The sequence below is a fragment of the Acromyrmex echinatior genome, chromosome 5 (assembly GCF_024713525.1).
Source record: "Acromyrmex echinatior isolate Ae372 chromosome 5, ASM2471352v2, whole genome shotgun sequence".
NCBI lineage: Eukaryota > Metazoa > Arthropoda > Insecta > Hymenoptera > Formicidae > Acromyrmex > Acromyrmex echinatior.
In genome coordinates, this window is record NC_141856.1 from 7452069 (window position 1) to 7476036 (window position 23968).

At 37.0% G+C, this 23968-nt stretch overlaps 1 protein-coding gene across 1 annotated transcript in view; it reads right to left on the reverse strand.

Moving 5' to 3' along the window:
• LOC105149204 (serine/threonine-protein phosphatase 4 regulatory subunit 1) overlaps window positions 1-23968 on the reverse strand; it is a 138419-nt gene that overhangs the window by 648 nt on the left and 113803 nt on the right. Inside the window, 7 exon segments of the mRNA XM_011061463.2 lie at window positions 46-1350; window positions 1662-1887; window positions 1963-2246; window positions 2359-2529; window positions 5499-5666; window positions 5766-5908; window positions 12219-12331. Coding sequence (XP_011059765.2) covers window positions 46-1350; window positions 1662-1887; window positions 1963-2246; window positions 2359-2529; window positions 5499-5666; window positions 5766-5908; window positions 12219-12331 — 2410 coding nt within the window.

Below are 23968 nucleotides of genomic sequence, written 5' to 3' on the forward strand. Positions count from 1 at the left end.
CAATTATGAAATATGATATATATGCGATAGGTGCAATTATCTTACCAGTTCAAGCGCGATGGTTCTAACAGCAGCAACTTTATCTACAAGTAGTTGGAAAGACAGCGGCGCGATACTCTGGGCCACATCGCTCGGACTGAACAGACTTACAATCTCGAGCAATTGTATGGCCAATTCCTCCCTAAACCTCCAGTTCCATTCGTTATCTGTAGCAAGGAAATCGCTCAATCTTGATAGATATTGACAGCGATCGACGGGTTTGAGTATTTTCAGAAAAGTTGCAAAGTGCTTGAGCACACCTATTCTGACCTCGTCGAGATCTTTAATAAAACCGTCGTAAATTGGAACAAGGTCAGTAGCAGTGAGTTCTTCGCCTAAAATCATGGCAATCTCATGAATGCTGGATGCTAGAGTACGCCTAACTCTCCAGTGTTTCGCACTCGACAACGATTGGTAAGCCTTTTTCAAGTAATGCCAGTTCTCTTTGCCCAGCGTGAGCACAACTGCAGGAAAACTAAAGGCACAATAATGTGGGATATCGGCACTCATGAACACGCATTTATTCGGATTGGCCATTGATACATAATAATTGATTAATTCTTGAGGTACAATCTCTTGTTTATTATGCATGTTTATTATGTTTATTATCTCTTGTTTATTCGCATTTAAATTCTTACAAGATTCGTCACTCTTGCTCATAGAATCTTCGTCATATATATAAAATTTTCTCTCCAAGTTACGCTCCTCGTACTTTTCTCTTAAAGTTTTTAGACAATCTTTTCGAATTCGAGAAGGACGCATAACTCTATCGATATGCACTGGTTTTGGAAAGATACACTCGTTAGTTTGCTTTTCTTTTTGTTTATCATCGTCTTGCTTTTCCTTTTGTTTATCGTCGTCTTGTTTTTCCTTTTGTTTATCGAAGAATTTGATCATTTCAAAGACGTTTACATTTGAATCATCGTTCGATTGTTCGTTTATATTTGAATCATCTCTATTCGAATTCACGTGAGAAACTTCAGTTTTGGAAAAAAATGTGATTTTATAAACGTTTACATTTGAATCATCGTTTAATTGCTCGTTCATATTTGAATTATCATTATTTGAATTCACGACAGGAACTGGACTTTCGGAAGAACAAGACGAACTATTTTCTACGGTTAAATTTTGTTCAGTTTCCGCCACTTTCGGGATATTATTACGATTCATCGCCGATTGCCTTGCGGCATGAGTAAGTTCATCATCCAGTGGTATATCCGGAGGTATATAATAATATAAAAATGGATTATATTTTTCCGCATCACGCGTTTCTTTCTTTATTTTATATTGATGCATTCTTTCACGCCAAGACTGAAAATAAAAAAATAATAGAAATATAATTTTATATTTAAATAATTTTAAATGGCATAATGAATTCATAACAAGCTTACAAGAATTTTGATATGAAATTTTTTTTATATGAAAACAATATATGAAAACAAATTTTATAATAAAACAAATTTATTTTTAAATAACGTTTATGTTTGAAAGGTAAACTACCTTTCATGATTTCTAGAACTATAAAGAAATTTAAAACAAAAAATACAACTTCTATTGTAGTCTTCATAAAAAAAATTTTAACAAATGTCAATGTTATGATATATCGTTTTATTTATACATACTTTTGGGCAGTCAAGTTCCGTTTTTTGGTAATCATCTTCTTTTATGGAATCATCTTCTTCCGATACTTTAATGTCTTCATGTCTCACGTTCATCATAGGCAGATAAAATGGACTTTTAGTATTATATCTGTATTTGGTATTTGCTATCATATCTTCGTCCATATCTGGTATTTGATTTTTGATCGCGCTCTTCATAGGAAAGATTCCTTCGTACGAGTAACATATACTGCGCAAACATGCATTCAAGTTAGATTAACATGAATTTAAATTGCAATGGTAACAGAAAAGTATGCTATTGTACCTGGGATGATTATCCTGCTTACTGATATACACTAATTCACCATTCTTATTATAAGTGACTTCGGCGAACTGCTTGGCGAAAGTTGATATGAACGGTCCAAGTATTTGAAAAGCCGATATTCGTACCCATTTGGAGTCATCGATCAAGTGCTTAGCCAGTATGTCCGCAAGTAATAATCGCCGATGTTCGGTTGTTAAACAGCAAGAAACCGGCATCATAACCTCGACACACGCTTTTCGCACGTTCCATATTCTGTCGCCGCACAGATCAATAAACATAGGAATCTAGAGATAATTCGAATACATCAGTAAACGGTACCACTTTCATTTATACTAAATCAAAATATGCCCATGGACTCTTTAGCCTTCCATTTTTATATCTACGAATAAGACTTACCAATTTGCTGTACAATTTCTCCTTTCCCACAGCAATGCACATTTCCCCAAAGTGAGTAGCGCAGATTCTCCTCACCATCATATCGTTATCCTCGCATAGGTCTAAATATCGTGGCAGAAAGACCTTTTCTGTAAGTTCGCTACCAATCAGCGGTGCCAATCTACACATGAGCTGCGAATCAATATAAAATATGGAACGTTGGGAAAAAGTGAATAATCATTACGAGAAATTTAACATTAAATAGATATACGCTATCTATTTAACGTTAAATGTAGACTTATAAACTTATGTTTTAATTTTAGATGATTCTCAAAATAATTTCTGACTACGCAAATTGAAATTCTCTTAAATAGTTAAACAAGTATATGTAAACGTGCGCATTTAAGTCAACAATTTTATGTATGTACGTGTACACACACACACACACACACACACACACACACACACACACACACACACACACACACACACACACACACACACACACACATACGTACACATAGTGAACGATAAGAACAATATTTTTACAATATATTAAGTATTAGGTGTTGGAATTAATTCGTAGCGTTTTTTAATGAAAGAATGTTATTTATTTCACATGAGCATTAAAAAATACATTAATGAAAGTACTTCCCATCACTTCCCATCTCTTGTAAAACGCTACGAATTAATTCCAACACCTAATAATATTTATAAAATATTAAGAAACAGGTGAGATACATCGTTCCGTTCCGCTCATCAAAGCTGGCTGTGATATGAATCAATAGCACCACATCACAACCACTCTGATGGGAGGAACAATCGATTTTATTCAATCAGTCTTTCCTGAGAGATGAGCATTTAATTAATAGATTAACGCTTATTGTACACAAGATATACGAACTATATTTATATTACATTACAAAATGATATATTTCTTTATCACATAAAGATAAATACATTTATTCGAATTATTACAAATTGCATAATCGCATTTAAATAATTAAACCACACGGAAAAAATATTTAATCAAATATATTTCCGTGAAAAATCAATCATTATCTTTTTCATTTAAAACGTATATGTACGAATATTGTAATATAAATATGAATATATACATAATATAAATTATCTTACTGTAAAAAATTTATTATATTTTTTAAAATAATTGTGTAGAAACTCATTTTTTTACAACATCGATAAGATTTTATATTTATATTTATTCGCTATTTCTAACTCTTCCCTATTCCAATCGACTATTCCAGACTTAGTTTCCTAAATGTTTAAGTATAAATTAACATTCTTTGTAATTTTTTTCGCACATTCCAAACTTGTCGAATTATGAGTGTCGCAACGCTCATCAAAGCTGGCTGTGATATGAGCATCGTTACATCAGCATATTACAACCACTTTGTGAGCAACGCGAGCACGCTTTCCTCTGTAGCCGAGAATATCTTCAAAGCATCGTATGATGATCCTTGTATACATCCTTTCACACTTCCGCACGACGTAAACGGAGGGCGACGCATAAAACGGCGATCCAAATCGTCAAAAATGGCTGTGATATGAAATTCAGAGAAGCAACACGCCACAACCAATTTGACGATTGGATCGCGTTCCTTCCTGTGTGACGTTATTCATCGTTTCGAATGGTTCGGATAGCTTCGTGTGGTAACTTTCAAAATGGATCTCTTGTTGAAATTTGACGATGCAAATGTGAATATAACGCAATCTTCCGGTAGACCTTTCCTATCATTCATTTCATGTCATTTGTCTCCAGATGTGTCGCAGATGTGTTATCGACTCAACAGGTACATATATCGACGGCAAAAATGGAATCTTCTTGACGATCAATTCTGCGAGCCAGCTCATCAAAATGGCTGTGATATGACTCGAAACATTCCACAACCAATTTGATGTATCGGACCGCAAAAGGTATATCCCCGTTCATGGTGTTGTAATGGCGTTCCTCCAACGTGTCGTCCCTTGTCTTTCCATTGTCTTTCTCAAGCCTCACGTATTTTCCCATTACTCCTCTTCTATTCTGTCATTTAATTTCCTCCTTTCTCTCGCCTTTCTCTCTTAATCACTGGAGCGCGTTGAAAATGGACACAATTTTGATCATCAAAGCTGGCTGTGATAGTCGAACTCTATGACAAACCAACTTTGATGGTAAAAGTATGCCCTCTCTTCATCAGGATGCCAGTATTTGTATTTTTCACGAACGTTCTATGCTCTCTTCACCTTCTTTCCTTTTTTCTTTTTGTTTATGGAAATCTTCAAGCGATGATGGCTTTCCTTGCTCCTTTAATCTCGTTCTTAAAACGCATTTACCTCGTAAACATACTAAACTCCTTGCATTCCTTTTTCTTTCTTTTTCCCAATTTCTTCTCTCATTTTCCTCATCTTCTTATCGTTATAAATTTCTTGCTTTGATTTGACGTTTGGCTCGTTTTTTCATGGGCGCGACAGATCGTGTAATTTTCATCATGTGATTCTCGTTTTTGCGCAACAATCGCCGAAGCGAGCGGACGCCGCATGAAAGACAAGATAGTGAGACGCGATTGCGTAAGAACATCTCACTACCCATGTCTTTCAGGAGGAATCCGTAAATATTGAGAGTTGTATTTCCGATTTCGCATGCGAAAAAACGCGACCGCCACGTATCTATCTCTAATCGCGTGAACATAAGATTTCGAAGCTTTTTTTGCGCATCAACAACGAAAATTCGACATAAAGTAGACTATACAAAAGACAAATCTCAAAAAATTCATTTGTCTTAAATAATTATAGTTACATAAGAATATATATATATATATATATATATATATATATATATATATATATATATAAAATAATAGGAAAGACCCTTTCTTTAGAAAGATATCTATTTTATTTACTTACTTTTATTGTCTACTTATAAATAGAAATAAATGATAAAAACGTTTGTTTCGTTCAATTTACATAATTATTTTCTTGCGGAAAACTTAAGGACTTTTAACATTGTCTACCCTTCATAAATAACTTTCTTCAAATAGCAATGTAATTTCAAGAATGTATTGTGTACAGCCTCTTTTATGTCAACTCTTTTATTATTTTTACTTTACAAGAGAATAAGAATACGAGAGGATAGGAAGATGAATGAAGTACGAGAAACTTACGGAGATGTTTGCATTTCGAGTATGTTCATCGGCCACATCGCGGGATCCTAATTGCCACATGTAAGAAAGTTTTTCTATTGTAGGACAGATAACATTCTCGATCGTGTCATTGTCAAGGAGGCTTCGTTTCATCAACATTGTCAGCGCGCTTTGGGCCATTTGTCGTACCTATAGAGAAAAAGTGTCTCAATATTTACATCGCTATTGAAATACTTCGGTTTTTGCTTTGGGTATGTACAAAACACAACACAGGCACGATTTACTTGCCTGATTGTCCTGATCGTTCAGGTACTTCATCACGATATCAAGTAGGTAATTGCGGATAACATGGCCGAAGAGATGCGGTGCTTCGTGGCAGATAATCGCCACATTTGGAATTTGCTCCACAAGATCCGACCGTACCAAAGCATCTGCGAACAGAAAATATATATTTGTAAGACTTTTAACAGCATAAAAGATCGTTTCTCGACGTGTATTCATTTGCCAATTTCATTTCTAAGAATACAATCAGTTTCATAAAAAAATCAAGACTTGAAATGTTAATGAAATTGAATTAACTAAATCGAACGTGAATAAACTCGCTATATTTTCTTACTTTTTATTTAAATGATGCTTCAAAAATGGACAATATATTTCCTAAATATTTTTTTTCTCTAAAAACTTCTAAAAGAACGTTATAAATAGTTTCTAGAGAAAAAAATATCTTTTGTTCATGATCGATTTGGTTAATATATACACAATATATAGATATACGGATTTCGCGCGTGTTTTTAGTGAGAGACACCATGTCCGTGTCTCTTCTTATTTCTTTTTTGAATTAATACATCTTTGATAAAAATCCAATATTGCAAATATTTTCAAATTTCTTGAAGCTAAGAGTCGGATAAATAATTATCGAGAATTAATAATTACATGCACAAATTTTATAAGAAACTCAACGAACACCGACGTTCATTACATATTGTCCGAATAAAGATTAAATCGCTTTTTTTTTTTCAGATTTACCTAGAGACCATATTGTCGTGCTATTACGTATTATCACTTCTTGCAAGCTTGAGATCCACGCAGCGATATTCACAGAAGAATCTCGAAAAGAAACGTTCTTGAGATTTAGACTTACTGAGGATTCGTGACGAACAATACGAAAGCAATGGCTTCCCAATAAGTTACGAAGGAGGGGGATGCTAGAAGCGGGGGTGCAGAAACTTACATTGGGCCTTATGTGATAGGACCATAGGCTAAAAGACTAACTTCGGTGGGGGAAAGAATTGGGGGTATATACGAATGAAACTCAGAGAAGGGGCGAGAGAAGCGAAAGTGACGTGTGTGCCATCTTGCGGACCATCAACACGTATCCTTAAACATCCTTGAACTCGTTTTTTTTCTCCTGTCTTTTCTATTCCTCGCTCGCTTTTCAAGAGAAAATCTTGTCCTTCATCGGTTTCTTTCTCGCGAAGTTTTCCGAAGGGTCGTTGATGCGCGCCATATTTTCGCCCTTTGGGCGCTATTAATCATCATCAGCGAAAACCTATTTTCCTTTTCCGCCTTTTCTGTCCAATGCGCATTTTTGTCCGATTTCAGGCTATATCAAAAATACCCCGCGGCGGTATGTCAAAGATTTAAAGTTACTATGTTAGTAATATTCCTCTACCCCATGCGAGATATGTGGGAAGAGATCTTTGTTAGATACATATATTTGAAAGAATTTCTTTTCGGAATTTTTATTTCTTGACACATTTCTTACATGACTCGAGATTAATTAAATCCTAAAGATTGCAATAGAAAATCAATGTTTTCATCGTAATTTGACAATAAATTTTGGTGATATATAAATACCAATAAGTTATTTTTTCATAATAACTAATTAGAATTCTTTTCAGCTAAAAATATAATCATATCTCTCATTGACAAGTAGTAATAATATAAAAAATATCAAGCATTGAGATGAATGTGCTTTTCAAGCAGTCATCTTAAAAATTTTGCTATCAAGATTTCGACAACATTCAATGTAATATTTGAAAGATATAAAATTTCTAATGTATGACAAATAAAAAATAATAGAAATCTTATTTATTATAATTTGACGATAAATACATATATTCACGTATCCAATTACAAAAACTCGATCATAAATTTATTAATTCTCAAAAAAATTTTTATTTTTGATCCTTACGCGTTATCTATTTTTATCGTTTACGTTATTCGTACATTTATTAAAAATAATGATTTATGATAAATTTATCGCTAATAATTGATAAATTTTTCAGAAATAAAATATCAGTTTCCGTAATAATGGAGACTTACCTCGAAAGACACACTAAGCCATACTAAGATAAATATATAGACTCTAAAAATACGATGAAAATAATCTTAAATTTTAATAAATATTTGTTTAAATAGTTCTAAGTAAATATTTACTACAAACATATATTTATAAACATACTTGATACAAAGATCATTTGATTTAACTATCATGTTTTTAAGTAAATATTTATTTAGTATAAGTAAATGTTTACTCAGTACTATTCAAAGATAAGATTTAATCTTTTTTCACAGTGTAGTTTATAAATTAGAGAACAGAAATGCATTTTCTTATTTCGTCGCACCCCATTGACAAATATCTATGTAAAAGTCAAGACGCGTCTTCGCGCGCTCGCTAGCTAAGCTGGAGAATAGTCGAGATTTTGTACTAGCTCAGAGCCCCCTAGTTTCTAGCCAAAAGGTCAATGTACCCACTAAAAATCGGGGAGAGTCCGATTTCCCTCCATCGGGCGGCGAATCCAAAAATATGTAAAGGTCGAACAAAATGTATACGTGTCGCGTGCCCCGCGAGCCCTGAACCGGTGCTGCTGCACGTATTTCGTCCCCTTTCCGCATGTTCCCCTATAGAAAAACACCAATGGTGGCACGTGTTCATAGGGCAAGATGTTCCGCGGTTCGCCCCTAAAAATAGCTGGTTAGGACATCGCCACCTTTGGGGTGCTGCACATCAAGACACACCCGTCGCATCATCCCTCGTGTGCTTCACCATTTCCGGATGGATAACATGTACTACGTTCGTATTGAGCAGATCTCGATTGGTGGTCTCTCAACAGGTTAGATTTCAAGCTGATTTTTTTCCCCTCAGATATTGTGGAAGATGATCATTGATTACAAATATTTATACAATAAGTTATGATACTAGATATTTGTGCACGTGAAATTTTTTATTCTGTGACAAGCTAATTACTATAATAAGCTCTTATATAACTTATACGTCATCAAAATACTTTCAATTAAAATCAATTCTTTGGGTAGAGATGAGAATATCAGTTTTCATCAAAATATAGTGGCGTTTTTATTAATCTATACTTTGTATTCTGCATTAAAAATATTTAATATAAACAATCGGCCACTTGTTTATTGTCTAATCACGATTTATGATGAACTTTGAACACATATTGTAAAAATATAAATATCGTTTCCTATGAACATGATTTATCATCTTACTTTGTATCACAATTTATTTTTATTCTTCTAAAACGTTATGCACAATGAAATGTTTAAAATAAATAGTTTACTTTTTTGACTGTTCCTGTAATGAAAATACGTTTTTTTTATTTTGTGTCTTTTCAAATTCGATAGAAATAATTATTGAAGATGAATCTTACTACGTTAGATTCTTGATGGATTGTGAGGATTAGGAAAGTTACTCTGTAAAAATAACTAGTTCCAGTTACAGTTTTTTTTCTCTCAGAAATTAGTTACCATTATAAATTATTCAAATTACAATCTGAAAAGCAACACATTACAGTCATAATTATCTAAAAAGAGATGAGTCGTTATTCTTCTGTTAATTTTAATAATTTTTTGCATTGCTATTTTAAATGCAAGAATTTATATATATTTAGTTTATACGTTTTTAATATTCTACATTATTTTATTTATTATACTAAACATTCGATTACATGTTATATTACTTATAATAAATTAATATATACATTCGAAAAATTATGATTATCAGAGATAAAAATATATTTCAATCACAAGAAATAATCATCATTCACTGAATTTATTTTACTTTTATTAATCCATTGACGAATAAGTTTGATATAAAGTAACAATTAAATTAGTTATTAATTAGCAAAAAGATGTAATTTAAGTTACAGTTATAAATAGAAAAAAGGAACCAGAGTTAAGTTACTAAAAAGAATAACTACAACTGTAACTTCATTATAAGACTTGTAAAATAAAAACGAACTTCTCAACCCTATGTAAAATACACAAAATAGTTGTACACTTTTAGAATATATTTGACGCGTTTAAGAGAATTCTTCTGAAAAGAAAAGAGACCTGAATCGAACTGAATGCATTGGAAAAGAATATATCAGTTTACTACGTTTTCTGTTTTCTTTAAGGCAACTCCAGGTAAAGATTTTAAGCTTACAAAAGACTTCGATCGGGTCAACGTTCATCGAAATATTTCAAGAAACTTTCCGAAGTTCAACCATCTAGTTTCACCATCTAGTCATCTCAGCAGCGAAAAATGCATCACTATGTAAATGATTTTTCTTTTCCTTATATCCATAATCCTCACGTCTTCAAAATCCGTTTTTCATAAGTTGTGACACTAAACTAAAATTTTAATTGCTTTCTGTATTTTAATGTGTATTCTCATTGTGCATTTAACATCGAATATATTCGTTTAATAGTTTTCTAATTTAAAAATACTTCATATCAATAGAAAGTGAGAATTAGATAGTGTAGCATTTAATAGTGCTATAATCTATATATTTACACATTAATATTTTTAACTCATAATCGAAAATAAACAAGAATAAATTATCGTGCGATTCTACTGTAAATAATGAAATAATGCGTACATCGACTGCCATGATTGTCATCTCGAATATCAAGAGGTACCAGAAGGATGCGTCTGTAAATCCTGGTACCAGCATGCGCTACGCAAGATTTCTTCGTAGCCAGAGATGGCGATGTTTAAATTAAGAACGGAGTGGGTTTACGTCTGGGATCGGGGGCTGTGCCCTCTCGTATAAATATCGCGGCGGCTTAATGCTATATCCTCGAATCCACGAGCGACTTCCGGCATCGTGGCGCGTGCCATACCGGAAGCGAGGGCACATCGTCCTCATCTTTCGTCGTTGCTTCTAACGCTTACTTTTCGCCGCACCATCTTGCCCTTTCCTTCGACCCCAAACGAAAACGACTCATGCCCCTGTCTTCCCCCTAAGAAACAGCCCCGATACAGCTGGTTGTTAATATTTATACGTTTCCTGTGGCAACACGTTACTTAAGCGATCTCCCTCCCCCATTCAAGGAGGTACGCCCAATTTTGTAGCGAAACACAAGACGTTATTTCGGTTAAGGAAGAAGAATTATGTGCGAAAAATTTTGATACCATAATTGAGTATATTTATATTTTTTAAATGTTACTTAAACATCTGACTTTGATGATGCGTCTTCTCTTTTTGAAAATATAATTCCTCGTGATATTACTTGTACAAAATGTGAAAATTTAGCGGGATATAGATCTTAAGATATTTGACTATATCTTTACACATTTTATTAAATTTCGGTCAGGAGTTTGTAGACACTGCCTAACGTTTTCTGAATTAGAACGAGATTATTTGAACGAATCCCGGTTAAAAAAATTCAATTTCTAGCGAAGCGGCGTTATTTTAATACAAAAGGAGAATTACGTATGCAAGCTTTAAAGCTATTATCGATGCTTGAAGTTTTTGTGAAGTATTGGTCACAGAGATTAGAGTAGAGAGTGAAAGCGTAACGTTGTGTGTATAATTTTAGTAGTAATGCGAAAAAAGAGTATCTAATGACTTCGATCGTGTACGAGAGAGAATTTGAAAAACTTTTTGCGCATCCCTGATTGCACCATAAACATCACAGAATCGATAAGTTTCGTTAACATTACAGCTATCGAATAAATATATTATAATGCTTTCGTTTGCAATCGATATATTATTACGCAGCTCAAGATTATTGTCCATGATGCTATATTTTACGATTACAATAATTCTTAATTTTAGTAAATAAATTATGTCAATTGTGTAAGTTTAAACATAAAAGACAAACAATAAGAATGCAAAATAAAAAGCGTAAGTTATACAATAAAATATCATTAAAAAGTAAGAATTTTAACAATTAATAACCACGCCTTTGCTTTGACATGCACGAATGGTGCGAAGGAATTTGTCTCAGAAATGAACATTTTCAATCCTTCCACATCAAACGTATACAAAGGAGCAAAAATATGCAGCAATGAATTTTTTGATTCAATATATGATATTGCGCTTGATAATATATATAAAGAAATGCTAACGTGTAAAAAAAAAATTAAGAAAAAAAAAGCTGAAATTTGCGTCATCGTACAGTATCATGCGGCTCATTTTGTTAGAAGCAAAATCGATATTATGTAAAGCGGTAAAATTATGACAAGTGGCGTTTAATAAAAAATACATTTTTATGAGAAATATATAAAACTTCTCAAGATAAAAGAAAATATTAATGTGAATAAAATAAGCGTGTACGAAAGCTTTTAGGCTGTTTTTCGGTTGTTTTTACAGACTTATAAGCTTTGTAAATGTTACAATTATGTCAGATATTGCTGCAATTTGCAAGTAATTTAAAAAACAAAAAAGTGCATTTCAAGGCACTTCTAGTGCATTTCTAGTGTTCAAATAATAATCATACAATGTGACTTACCATTATCATCGATAACAAGTTGCACAAGTTGCATGACCTCTTCGACAATCAGCGTTATTTTGTTGTTAACCGCTGCGCGAAACATTTCCACCAATATACGCCCAACCATTTGTCTGCAACAGAAAATCAGAATGACGACGTTAGATTATTGCCAGGTATTCTGTGTAATATTATCGATCAATTTGCATTTTTACGTCAAGACGTAAAGTCCTGAATTCGCGCGATGAAATACGTTTGATTAAAGAGTTTAAAAAAAACATGTTAATGTTATCCTGTTTATCATGCGGTTAAATTTCGCAGCATTAGCTAATTGGAACCGATGAATCTATCTCTTTATTGAAATTGCATATTTTTGCGGAACTAATTTAATTTTATTAATATAAATAATCGCTATGAAATGTGAGCGACGAATAGCAACTTTAGATTACTGTTTTCAACAATAAGATACAATACGTAACGAAATTTTCCAGTGTAAGTCAACCCATGGTGTGTTTGACATTCACATATTCACATATTCACTTTCTAAGATATGTTTGCACTCCACTCATACATCATCTCACTTCTTCGTACGATCGTTCTTTTCTCTAATATTACTCGACATAGTCAACCGATAGTAGTTTTTTATTTTTTACCAATAATCACATCACTAAGAAAAATGGTCTTAGATTAAATAATAATTCTGGTGGAAAATGAACAAATCAGAATTCTAATAGATTTTATCAGAAATATTGTATTAACCAGAATTCATATAAAGAATCCAATAAATCTAAGACAATTCTGATTCGTCCATTTTCAATTTTTTTCAGTAATACATGTATCGTCTCATTCGATCTCAGATACATTTTTGATAGTTTTTTCTACACCATAATACAATCACCGCGAATAATTGTAAACTTTCTCTAGATCAATTAATTATTTTAAATAAATTAATCTAGGCTATATTAATTAATAATACAAAAGAGTTCTTTTATATTAATTTTATGTGTCTTTTTGTAGTGCTTTCTATGTGCTTATAATAAAAACCAATTAATAAAGCCAAGAAGCAATTCATTCCATTGGAGCAATTCATTTTCATTATAATAATTAGGTAAAGAAATGAGTCGTCTAGCGTTAAATTACTAAATCTTGATATTCATAAAAATTTCGATAAATGGGTTCGATTAAATACAACATGATTTAATCATCAATCTCAAGAAAGAAGACAGGAATCTGCAAAGATACTGAAGCAAAATATAATAAATACTGAAAAGCAACATGTGTCTACCTTGACAATCGTGCATATGATATATTCAATGTTGAAGTAACTAAAAGAAAAATATAAGAGCAAATTCCAAGACAGTCGATTATCTTCATCAATTATTCATACACGTTGTCTGTGTATTTCGGCGCATTTGGCCGCGTAAAATTTCAGGGAACTCGAATAAGTTCGATAATTAAATACATAAACCGAGTTAGGTTTCAACATGGCCATCTTCTCTGCTGTGAGGCGTAAAGGAAAAAGGCGAAGAAGGAGAAGAAGAAAACACCAAGTATCGAGGCAAACAAGCGTCAGGACAAGTACGACAAGGAAAACGAGACAAGACGAGACGACGTTTGCGGGCAGCGCACCATCATCGCAGGCCATGAAGGCGGCGGCCGCCCTCCTCGACGAGTGGAATCGAAGACGAAGAGCAGGAAGTGGAAGACGAAGTATCGCCGCCGTGTAGTTCGATCACGTCGCTACCCTTCCCTACCCATACTCCTACGTGCCCTTTCCCGTTCGGCGTAACTTCACCCCACCGCGATGTCAGGGGACCCTCCCCTCTTGCAAAGGAGATGCGAGAATGCGCGCGAGTGGGGTCGAGTGGTGGTGCTACGGACGAGGTAGAGAGGGCGGCGGCGAAGCGTCGGCGGTGGTGGAGGCGACACCAACGGAACATCGTTGACGGTGCCCCACCAGATACGCAGCGGCGCATCGCCGAGTGGGGCAAAAGCGTTCTCCAAAGTAGTTGGAGAACGCGCGACTAAACGGTACCGCCCGTGAACGCCTACCATCCTGGCGCAAACATGGCCGCCGACCGCGACAGCGGCAGCGGCGATGACGGCGGTCGCAGCGGCCACGACGACGACGTCGACGAAGGCGAGGGAGAATGAAGACGGTCTTCCCTGTGGAATTTTCGGGAGTAGGCGCGCGCGCGGTTCTCCGCGTGCGGAAATAATCCCTCCCCGGTACACAATATGTGTGTATCTTGCTCCCAGGCGCCCTCTACCACCTGTATCCTGTAGAACGACGACTTAGGTTTATTTTATCAGGACCCAGACACCCTCTGGCCCAAAATTGAAGTACGGGTGCCGACACTTCCCTACGGCCTACCATGCGCATGATCGCTGTAGTTTCGCGAAGATCGATAAAGAACACGGCGTTTTCTTCCTCCTCCTCTTCTCATGCGCGAGCGATATTGTAGTTGTGTACACATATACATACATTTTATATATATATATATATAATTTATATACATAATACAATATACGTGTAAAAGGGAGGATTTTAGGTATCGCCACGATTGACGTGGACTTCTTCTATCGTAATATCGATGTGTTGAATCGTTGAAGGAAAGAAACTTAACATGCCGGAAATTCAAATTTGCTTCAGAAATTAAGTGTTTACCGTAAAGTTATCAATAAAAAAATGCACACTATACTTTTATTTTACTGCTGCTAGCTAATCTTTTGATTAGCAAGTTGGCAAAATTACATTAGAGTGATACTTCGCATTAAGAAGATAAAGCTTTATTTTTTCGGACGCGTTAATCTTTATACTTGCAATGGACAAAGAGGATAAAAATTAGTTTATCAAAATTAAAATATGATAAAAAAATATGTTTCATATAATTTTATTATCTTAGTAGTAAATAGAAACAGAATAAAAATATAAATTTTCCAATAATTAAGAACCGCCATTTTGTAGTTAAATGCGCCCAAATGTCTGGCTGTGACCGATTTTTTGGTTAAAAAAATAATCTATAATTAACCTCATGCTAACATTAAAAATATGTTCGATAATCTAATTCGAATAATCTAATTTTATAATCTAAAATAACCTTGTCTTATTTTTAATGTGACTTTCTTTGATTCGAAAAAATAACTGCGAAATTGATTTTCTTTCAACAAAACGCAATATCCGACAAAAGAAAAATATCATTTCTTTTTCCGTTCAAAGATCGTTTTGTATAGAAATAATAAAAATAAAAGAATAGAAAAATATATCCCGTCTACAAATATCTCTTTGTAAATAAAAAAAAAACCCCGCTGGCATTTCAAAATGGACCTTTTACGGTTACTTTTTTGAAACTTATAGTCAAACAGCGATTTGCGCACACACGAAACATGATCTGATACGCTTTTACTGCTCTATAGATTTATTAGGTTCTTTTCAAACATCCCATTTTCCGATAATCCTTTTCCCTCTATCACTCACGTCCTTTTTCTCTCTGTTCGAACTCAGGCATTTTGATAGTCTAGTGTCTTATCCAGAGACAAATGTACTAAGAGAAAACAATATAGTGAAGGAAAATGCAAGAGCAAAATGGCCCTTAAGCCTGCAAGGATATCTCAACAAAGACACTCTTTAGTCATGCTAATAAAACTAATGAACATGTAGATAGATATTGCGCATAGAAAAAGAGAAGTGCAGGGGTAGTTTCTCATTGAATTGAATAGGACGAAAGAAATGCAAAGAAAACGGAAAGAATTCTCGGATAGTTTGAATTTAAAGATGTGAAATCAATTACGGCTATTTACTAGAAAATTTCTACAGAAATTGAAGTAGATAGTAAAAAAGAAGATATAGTATCTCTACGGAAAAGGAAATCCGTAATTAGGGAAAAAGCGTTTCATATCTTGTTTGACGAGCGAGTGTAATTCCTTCACAATCGAATAAAAGGTAGAATTGTGAAGTATATATATTAAGAAAACGATAATTTATTTTTGAACTTTCACATTTTGGTCTGAAATAGATTTGTTATAACTTAAGATTTATTATAATTCTTTATTTCATTGTATTGCTTGCCTTAAAATATGACATTGTTTCAGTGCTACTATAGTGGTTTTCTCGTTCTGTAAAGAGATTAAGTGTTGCAAAAGGAAGAAAATGAGCGGTAGGATTAGGAAGAAAGTGTGCTTTTCTTTATTTAAGATGAATGAGTACTTGAGATGATCACCTCCCATATCATCACTCGAACTTTTCTTTTCAACACCGACACCTGTCCTAGCACGTACTTTCTTGGGAACGTTCAGCGGATTTAAAATTTGTACATAGCCCGATAAGATCGCATTGTCTTTGAATTTCCGAGTAGTGTAGGAAGCTGAACAGGTGCACACGAGACGCGGGAGAGAATTCTTGTGACCGCTGAGACAGAACGGTAAAACCACATAACGATAAAATTCGTTAATTAAAAATTTTTCTAATTAAAATACAATCGAATTTCCCGAACGAAATTATTTTCATACAGTGATTAACCGGAAACAACAAGTATAATAGGCGCATTATTTATTTTTACAATACAAAAGAATTCCTATAAAATTGTCAAAATAAGTTTTTCATTAAAATTTTTATAGAAAATTATTTTTTCCAAAAAATTACTTCGCAAAATCTTGAAAATTACGATGTATTGTATATGAAAATTGCGTCAACGATTGAATGTTCCTGTCTATATCATGCAATATTCTTCACAAAGAAGTAATTTTTTATTACACCTATCACATCTCATATTTAGTGTCACTAATTTACAATAGATATAAAATTTTAATTTTATATATATATATAACTTTTTAACATCAATCTTTTTTTCGAAATAGTTCGATCGGTTTTGATTTGCATTAACGTATTCCAAATATATTAAGAAATTATGAGGGAGAGAAAGTTGAAAAGGGAGCAAAAAGAAACAGAAAAAGAATATTAAGATTTGCTGACTTTCGCTCTAATCTTTCCATGCAAGTTTGCGATACCGGAAAGAAGATCGAACGGTATGTCGTAAATCTCAAACGAGATACAATATACGCAGCGAAACTATGCGGCGGTCTTGTCCGATGGGCATCAGGTCGATCGGACAGACATGCGATTCGCGGGCGACCAGTTTTGCGGAGCCGTTCAACAACGCGGCTTTCCGTCTCTTCCTTTCACCCGCGCGGAGACGTTGAGGGAAAAGAGAAGGAAAAAGAAGATGAAGAAGAAGAGAAAACAAGAGAAAAAAAGGGAAGAGTGAGTGAGTGAGAGAGAGAGAGAGAGAGAGAGAGAGAGAGAGAGAGAGAGAGAGAGACATTGAGTCTGGTAGCGGACTCTCCGTTCTACGAAGGGGCTATAGAGAGAAGGAATGTTGTTGTTGTGCCGGGAAGCGTTTGCACCGACGGAGGGGAGCGGTGGGGTGAGGTGCGGTGGTATGACCGGCGGCGTGGAAGAACCCGACGTGGAGAGGGAGGGAGAGAAAAAAGAGAAAAAGAGAGAGAAAGAAAGAAGGCCCGAACGAGGGAGGCAGAGGAAGAAAGAGACGGAACGATAAGGGGGAGGAAAGAGGGCTGGTGGAACGGGATCGAAAGAAGGGGAAGACGAAGAGGGTGGTGACGCGCTGGAGGGGAGATGAAGTCAATGCACCGCGGGGGAATGCAACGCGCGCCAAGCAATACGGGGCCCTACGTCAGAGAGTACATTCTACCGCACTTTACGACGCGCCGTTCTTTTCTCTCTCCCTCTCCCTCTCTCTTTCTCTCTCTCTCTCTCTGTCTCTCCTGATTACTGTGGACGCACATGCGTCAGCGTTGTTTCGGTTCAGCATCAAATCTGTCCCGATGTGCGAAATTATTTATGTACGCGATACATTAGAGGATTGCACATTATATTACTGATGCGCATTTTTCAAATTCGGAAGTAACCATTTCTTTCGAGAAAAATTAAAACAAAAATTATTTACACGATGACGCTGATGTATATAAGATAATTACGACAAAATATACGTCAATTTGACAATATCAGTTGTGTAATTAATTCTTTTCCGTTTGCCGGTCTCACGCGTCTGTTTTGTATAGGTACTCGTCTATCTTGGTCGCTTTCATTACAATCTGCACGCGCTCGTATCCCGTAGAGTGCACCTGTTCCAGGTATAAATTGCAAATTTATTTAATTAAATTTCGAGCTGTTGGACCTATTAATTGTATTTATTACATAAATACAATTAAATATATATTAAATAAATAAATATATATATATATGTGTGTGTGTGTGTGTGTGTGTGTGTGTGTGTGTGTGTGTGTAATTTAATTGTAATTATAATTAATCCATAATGATTTAAAAAAAATATAATTTTATAAATATATTTTTTATGTCAGAATATGATATACAGACGATGTTTTAAATTTAGTAAATATATTATACAATATCGAAACAACAAAGACTTAAATATTTTTTTTCCTTCTCTATTTATATATCTCTTATTAAATTATGTCAATGCATGTTCTAGTGTCGCAAAATTTGTCAGGTTTATAATATCGAGTTTAAAAAATTATTTTTAGTATGTGAAAAAAATGTGTTCATTATCGAGATATGATTTTAAGCTTTTTGTCCATTGAATTCCTTTTTTTTTTTTCGAAACCATCATTATTATTGTTTTGTTACTACTGTATTGTTACTTACTGTATTGTATTATTACAATTGTAATTTGTTACAATCTTGATAAAGTTTTGGATAACTCGGCGTGATAAAGCGCCTTCATTATTATTTATTAAAACTTACTAACGAATTATTAAATCGTTCAACGTATATATAATAAATAATAGTAAAGGATCTTTGCATATTTTACTTGTAACCCTGAAGTAAGAAGCAACGGCTCGCGCGCGTCTCCGCACGAGGAATCGCACGATACAACAACACAACGTCGGCAAACGGCGTGTGGTCCTCTTCCTCCCCCTCCTCCGCCTCCATCTCTCCTTCGCTGGTCCGGTCACTCGGCCGTTCGCACTGGCCTCCTTCTCTCGCGCCACGCATTCGCTCTCTTTTGTGACGCTCGTACTTCTTTTGCACGTCAAGAAATACACGAAGAGAGAGCGAGAGAGAGAGAGAGAACATGCGAGCGAGCAAAAGCTACTACGCGTTATACGCGGTGCTCGTGTGTTCGTACGCATTCGTATAAAGAGTACAAGGTTCCGCGTGCATACACGTATGTACGCACATATACGTGCATAAGTTAGGGAACGTTGCTGCTGGGCTGTTGCTCTTGGTTGCTCTTGTTGCTGTTGTCGCCGCTGCGGCCACGACAGCAGCAAGAGTGAGAGGAGAGGCAGCGTGAGTAGCGTGTGTACGCGCGGTCGGCTGGCGCATGCGCGCAGCGACCGACGAGAGGCGCACTGAATGAAATCTCCCACCACCTCCGCCAGAGACGTCGCCGCCACAAACGCACACACACGTAAACGCGCGTATCGGACAAGCGGCCGAGTGCGTCGCGCCGAGGACACGGTTACACGATGCGGCGTGGAAATACGGAATACCCTCGGCTCTCCCATTGGTATACCCATGTGCGCACCAGGAAAACTCGAAAATCCATAAAAGAACGATATCCAACGCGAATTTTACAATGAATCAATATTCATGGGAAAATTTTTGCCAATTTTTTTGTCGACAATGAAAATCAAATTTAATCTGAGAATCAAATTAAATATTAAAACGATACAAAATAAACAAGTTGAAAATGGAAAAATTATTTCTAAAAATAATGTTCAGAAACTAGCGTATATTTCTTTTACTAGCGAAGGTAAATCTTTCATTCGCAATATGGTATAGCACCGGATGCTCGAGATCGTCATTGTCGTTACGGTCGCTGTCACCGTCATTGTCGACCTCGATCCGTGTTATGAAAGCAAATCAGAAATTTGTTCGGCGAAAGATTGAGCATAGAAGGATGATAACTGAAATCGTTAACTACACATGAGTTTTGCCAATTTCGAGAAATAATATCGCGCATGGAAAACGAGCAGAAAAATTACTTGAAACAATTATATATATAAGCAGACTTCAAGATCAAAATTAGTTTATATAAATGTGTGTGTGTAAAATAAAACAATCTACTATATCAGTAAATAATAATTTACACCTTCCACGTTTATATGAGACTTTAATAGTAATAAATACTAATACAGTATGTAAAAACAATTGGCTAGTAATTATCACTGAAATTACAAATAGAGGTTTGATTTTCATGAAAAATTGTTCAGAGAGTTTCATAAGAAATTCGGCGCGACCGCTAACGTTTAGACGCGCAGCGGCGACGACATATGCCGGGCTTGTGCGTGCAGCTGCTATATCGTCTATGGGGTTTGGGTCGGTGGGTGACACGTTTCGTGCGTCGTGCACGGTTGGTATATACGCGGGATTCAGCGTAGGTATTGATTTGTGGAACGCACCCCCTCCGGCACTTTTACCCCGCCACGCCGTGCTCCCTCTCCCTCTCTCTCTCTTTTTCCACTCCGCCCTTTCTCTTTTCGCACATCGAGTGCGTTTCACGCGTGGATACACGTACGAGCGCGATTCGTACATACATGTGTGTATGCGCGCGCGCTCCGTCTCTTTTCCTCGCTAGTTACGGACGCGGTTCGGAGACCGCTCCCCTCCCTCCGTGCGCATCCCGTCGGCCATACGCGGGCGGGGTGACTGCATCCTTTGGGTGGGTCAGGGCCAAAGAGACAGACGAGAATAGAGCGGGGATGCGCGAGACGAGGTCGAGAGAAAGGACAGAGAGAGGGACGTAGAGGAGAGGAGTTTGTCAAATCTCTACCGAGGTCTCTGCACCCTGTGATTTCGCGTCAGCTGGCACCGTCGTATTCTTATTACCGGCCCATGGCGGGATTTTAAGACTCATTGAAATATTTGACGCTTATCGATCTCGATCGACGGCGCTGATCAACAACAAACTTGTCGCCCACCTCTGTATCGTAGATCGGGGGTGATATAGTTTCTCACGATTCAGAATCGGAGAACAAAGAGACCGTTATGTTGCGATCTGTACTATCAAGAATTCAATTCAGTTATTACCGTAGCTCCTCTGTTGCGGAATAGACATTTATATTATTCCGCGCAATTAATGTGTACCTCGAGAAATTGCATAAATCGAAAGTAAAATTGAACAATTCTTTATACTACCAAGATTAAATTCTTTCGTTTAATTTGTTTTATATAAAAAGTCGTATTAATTAGTAATATTCTATTAAGTAGATTTTTACAGAGTTTGGAAATAAATATACTAAAATCTGTAAAATTGCTAGACTTTAACTGATAAGTACTAAGAATTGTTCAGAAAGGTCTATGCAAAAGGTCATAGTTTGATCCGTTTTAAGATCACTTTTAAGATAAAAAGAAACATCCCCAGAACAGGTCACGATCGATAATACTAGCCGCTGTTAATCCCGTCAACGGCGCCGATCGACAACCGATACTGCTGGGTCCGCGTTCCCATGAGCGAGGATCATCCCAGGACCGGGGCGTAAAAGGAAGCGCGATCGAAGGACACGACGAAGAAGGCCAACGGGGAAGGCTCTCACCTTAGGCAGGGAAGAGAGAAAGAGAAAGCGCACGCGGCGGGAGGGCGCGAGAGAACGCACGTTATAGTGAGAACGCGTCGCGATGGACGACCCGGTATGTATCTCCGGCAACGACACAACATGCCTCTTCTGCGTACCACCGGTTCGCACGCGTATGCATGCGTGCTTGACCGTACGTACGTATGTATCATGAGGGCGTGGAGGAGAAGAGGCGCGCCACCACACCGGTGCTAGAGAAGCGGTCCGTACCCGGGAGTGGCAACGGCGGCGGCAGAACGATGTAAAGGATGCGAGAGCGGCCCGCGGAGGCGGAGTAGCCGACCGGAGAAAAAAGAAACGAAGGACCGCGAAGGAGAGACGAGGAGAGAGACTGGGAGGAGGGACAGGGAGAGGCAAACGGCCGAAGTAAACAAGTGGAAGCGGTAGAACGGGGACGGGTATCGGTCAGCGCGGTGCATTTGGTGCATTCCTGCAGTCTGCTCCGTGCCGCGGGGCCCCGAGTGAGAAGAGAGACAGCGACAGAGAGAGAGAGAGAGAGAGAGACAGACGGATGGACGGACGAACGAATGGATGGACACGGCAGGAGGGAGGAGGAGGTGATGGCATCCAAGAGGGCAGGAAGGCGAAGGGAGCGAGAGCGAGAGAAGAGAGCTCTGTTCAACGCGGCACGCCACTTTGGACCGACGGACGTAAACCGCATTCCCGGCCGTGACCTTCGCTAGGACATCGCCACTGCCCCCACCTCCGACGCCTTCTCCCCTCCTCCCTCCCTCCCTCCTGTCATCCCCGTTCAGCGTCGTTCGTAGCCCTCCGTTTCTCTCTCGCCCTTTCAACGTTCTTTCCTTCTTTCTCGCACGACTTACGACGATATACGCAGCATCGTAGAAGCCCCGCATCTTCGGCTACTCAGCGTCTTCCCGCCCTCTCTCTCTCTCTCTCTCTCTCTCTCTCTCTCTCTCTCTTCTCGCATCACTTCAATCGTATGCGCGCCGTAGGCGCGCAAAATTGCAAAACGATTGATAAAATCCATATCTTTGTCTCTAAACCCTTAGCTTCCTCATCCCTTAGCGAGAAATTTCTTTTTTCGTCTCAATTTTCCTAAATTTCTTTCACGCAATGTCAAAATAGTCAGACATCGATAGGAGAGCAATTTGATACTTGTCTATTACCTTTTCTAGTACCCCCCCCCCCCCAATTACCAAAAATCTTATCAAGTTGATAAATTAAAATTGATACAAAAAAATACAAGTAAACCAGTAATTTCCTATTAGTTGACTCATTTATTGATTTCGCGTAACTCAGACGGATGAAGTACGTGAAGATTATGAAATACTCAAATAATCACTGCCTTCGAGAACTTCGTACTCATTGCTTCATAGCTTCCAATCTCCTCGATTGGGCCCGCTACAGGCGTTATCGCGATCATCAATTGACGTACTTTCGACGGCGGAATTTAATAATTCGAGAGCATGATTCAACGCGATGATTCAAAGTGCCGGGTAAATTTCGGGGAACACATGACAAGTGTCAGGAGCAAAGGCCATTGATACGATTGTAACCAACTTTGAAAAATGACTTTGAGACAACAGTTTCGAATTTTTGCCGGAACTTAAAATTAAAAAAGTGACATGAGAAGAAAAAAAAATCAGAGAATATGAAAGGAAGTGAATTGGAAGAATAATAAGGGACCGAGGAAGGTACGGTCGTGAAGAATTTCAAAGTCTGCCTTTGCTTTTCTCTATTTTACGAGCGGTCGCCCTAAATTCGTGCAAATATTTGTAGAACGTCCAACCAACAGGCATACGTATATAGGAAGGGGAGAAAAAAAGGAAATAGGCGGAAAATGAGAGGATAAAGAGAGAGGGGGAATAAGGGAAAGGGAGAGTAAGCAGAAGAGAAAAAAAATATTATAGCATAAAGTTCTTCGTGATTTCTTTTAAATCTTTTCTTTCGCATAATTTTTCTCGCGAAAATCATGGCTATATCTGACGCCTAATCTCTTGGCATTGCGCCTCGCCCCAAATTACGATCCGTTCTAGTTTCAAAGAGACTCCTCTCTTTGAGGAAAGCCGACATCTAGCCGGAAGCACTGAAAGGTATTCGTCCGCGAGGGTCGAGGAGGCAAGAGAGAAAGAGAAAGAGAGGAGAAGGGCACGCCAAGTACCTGGAAGTCGTGTTAACACGCGCTG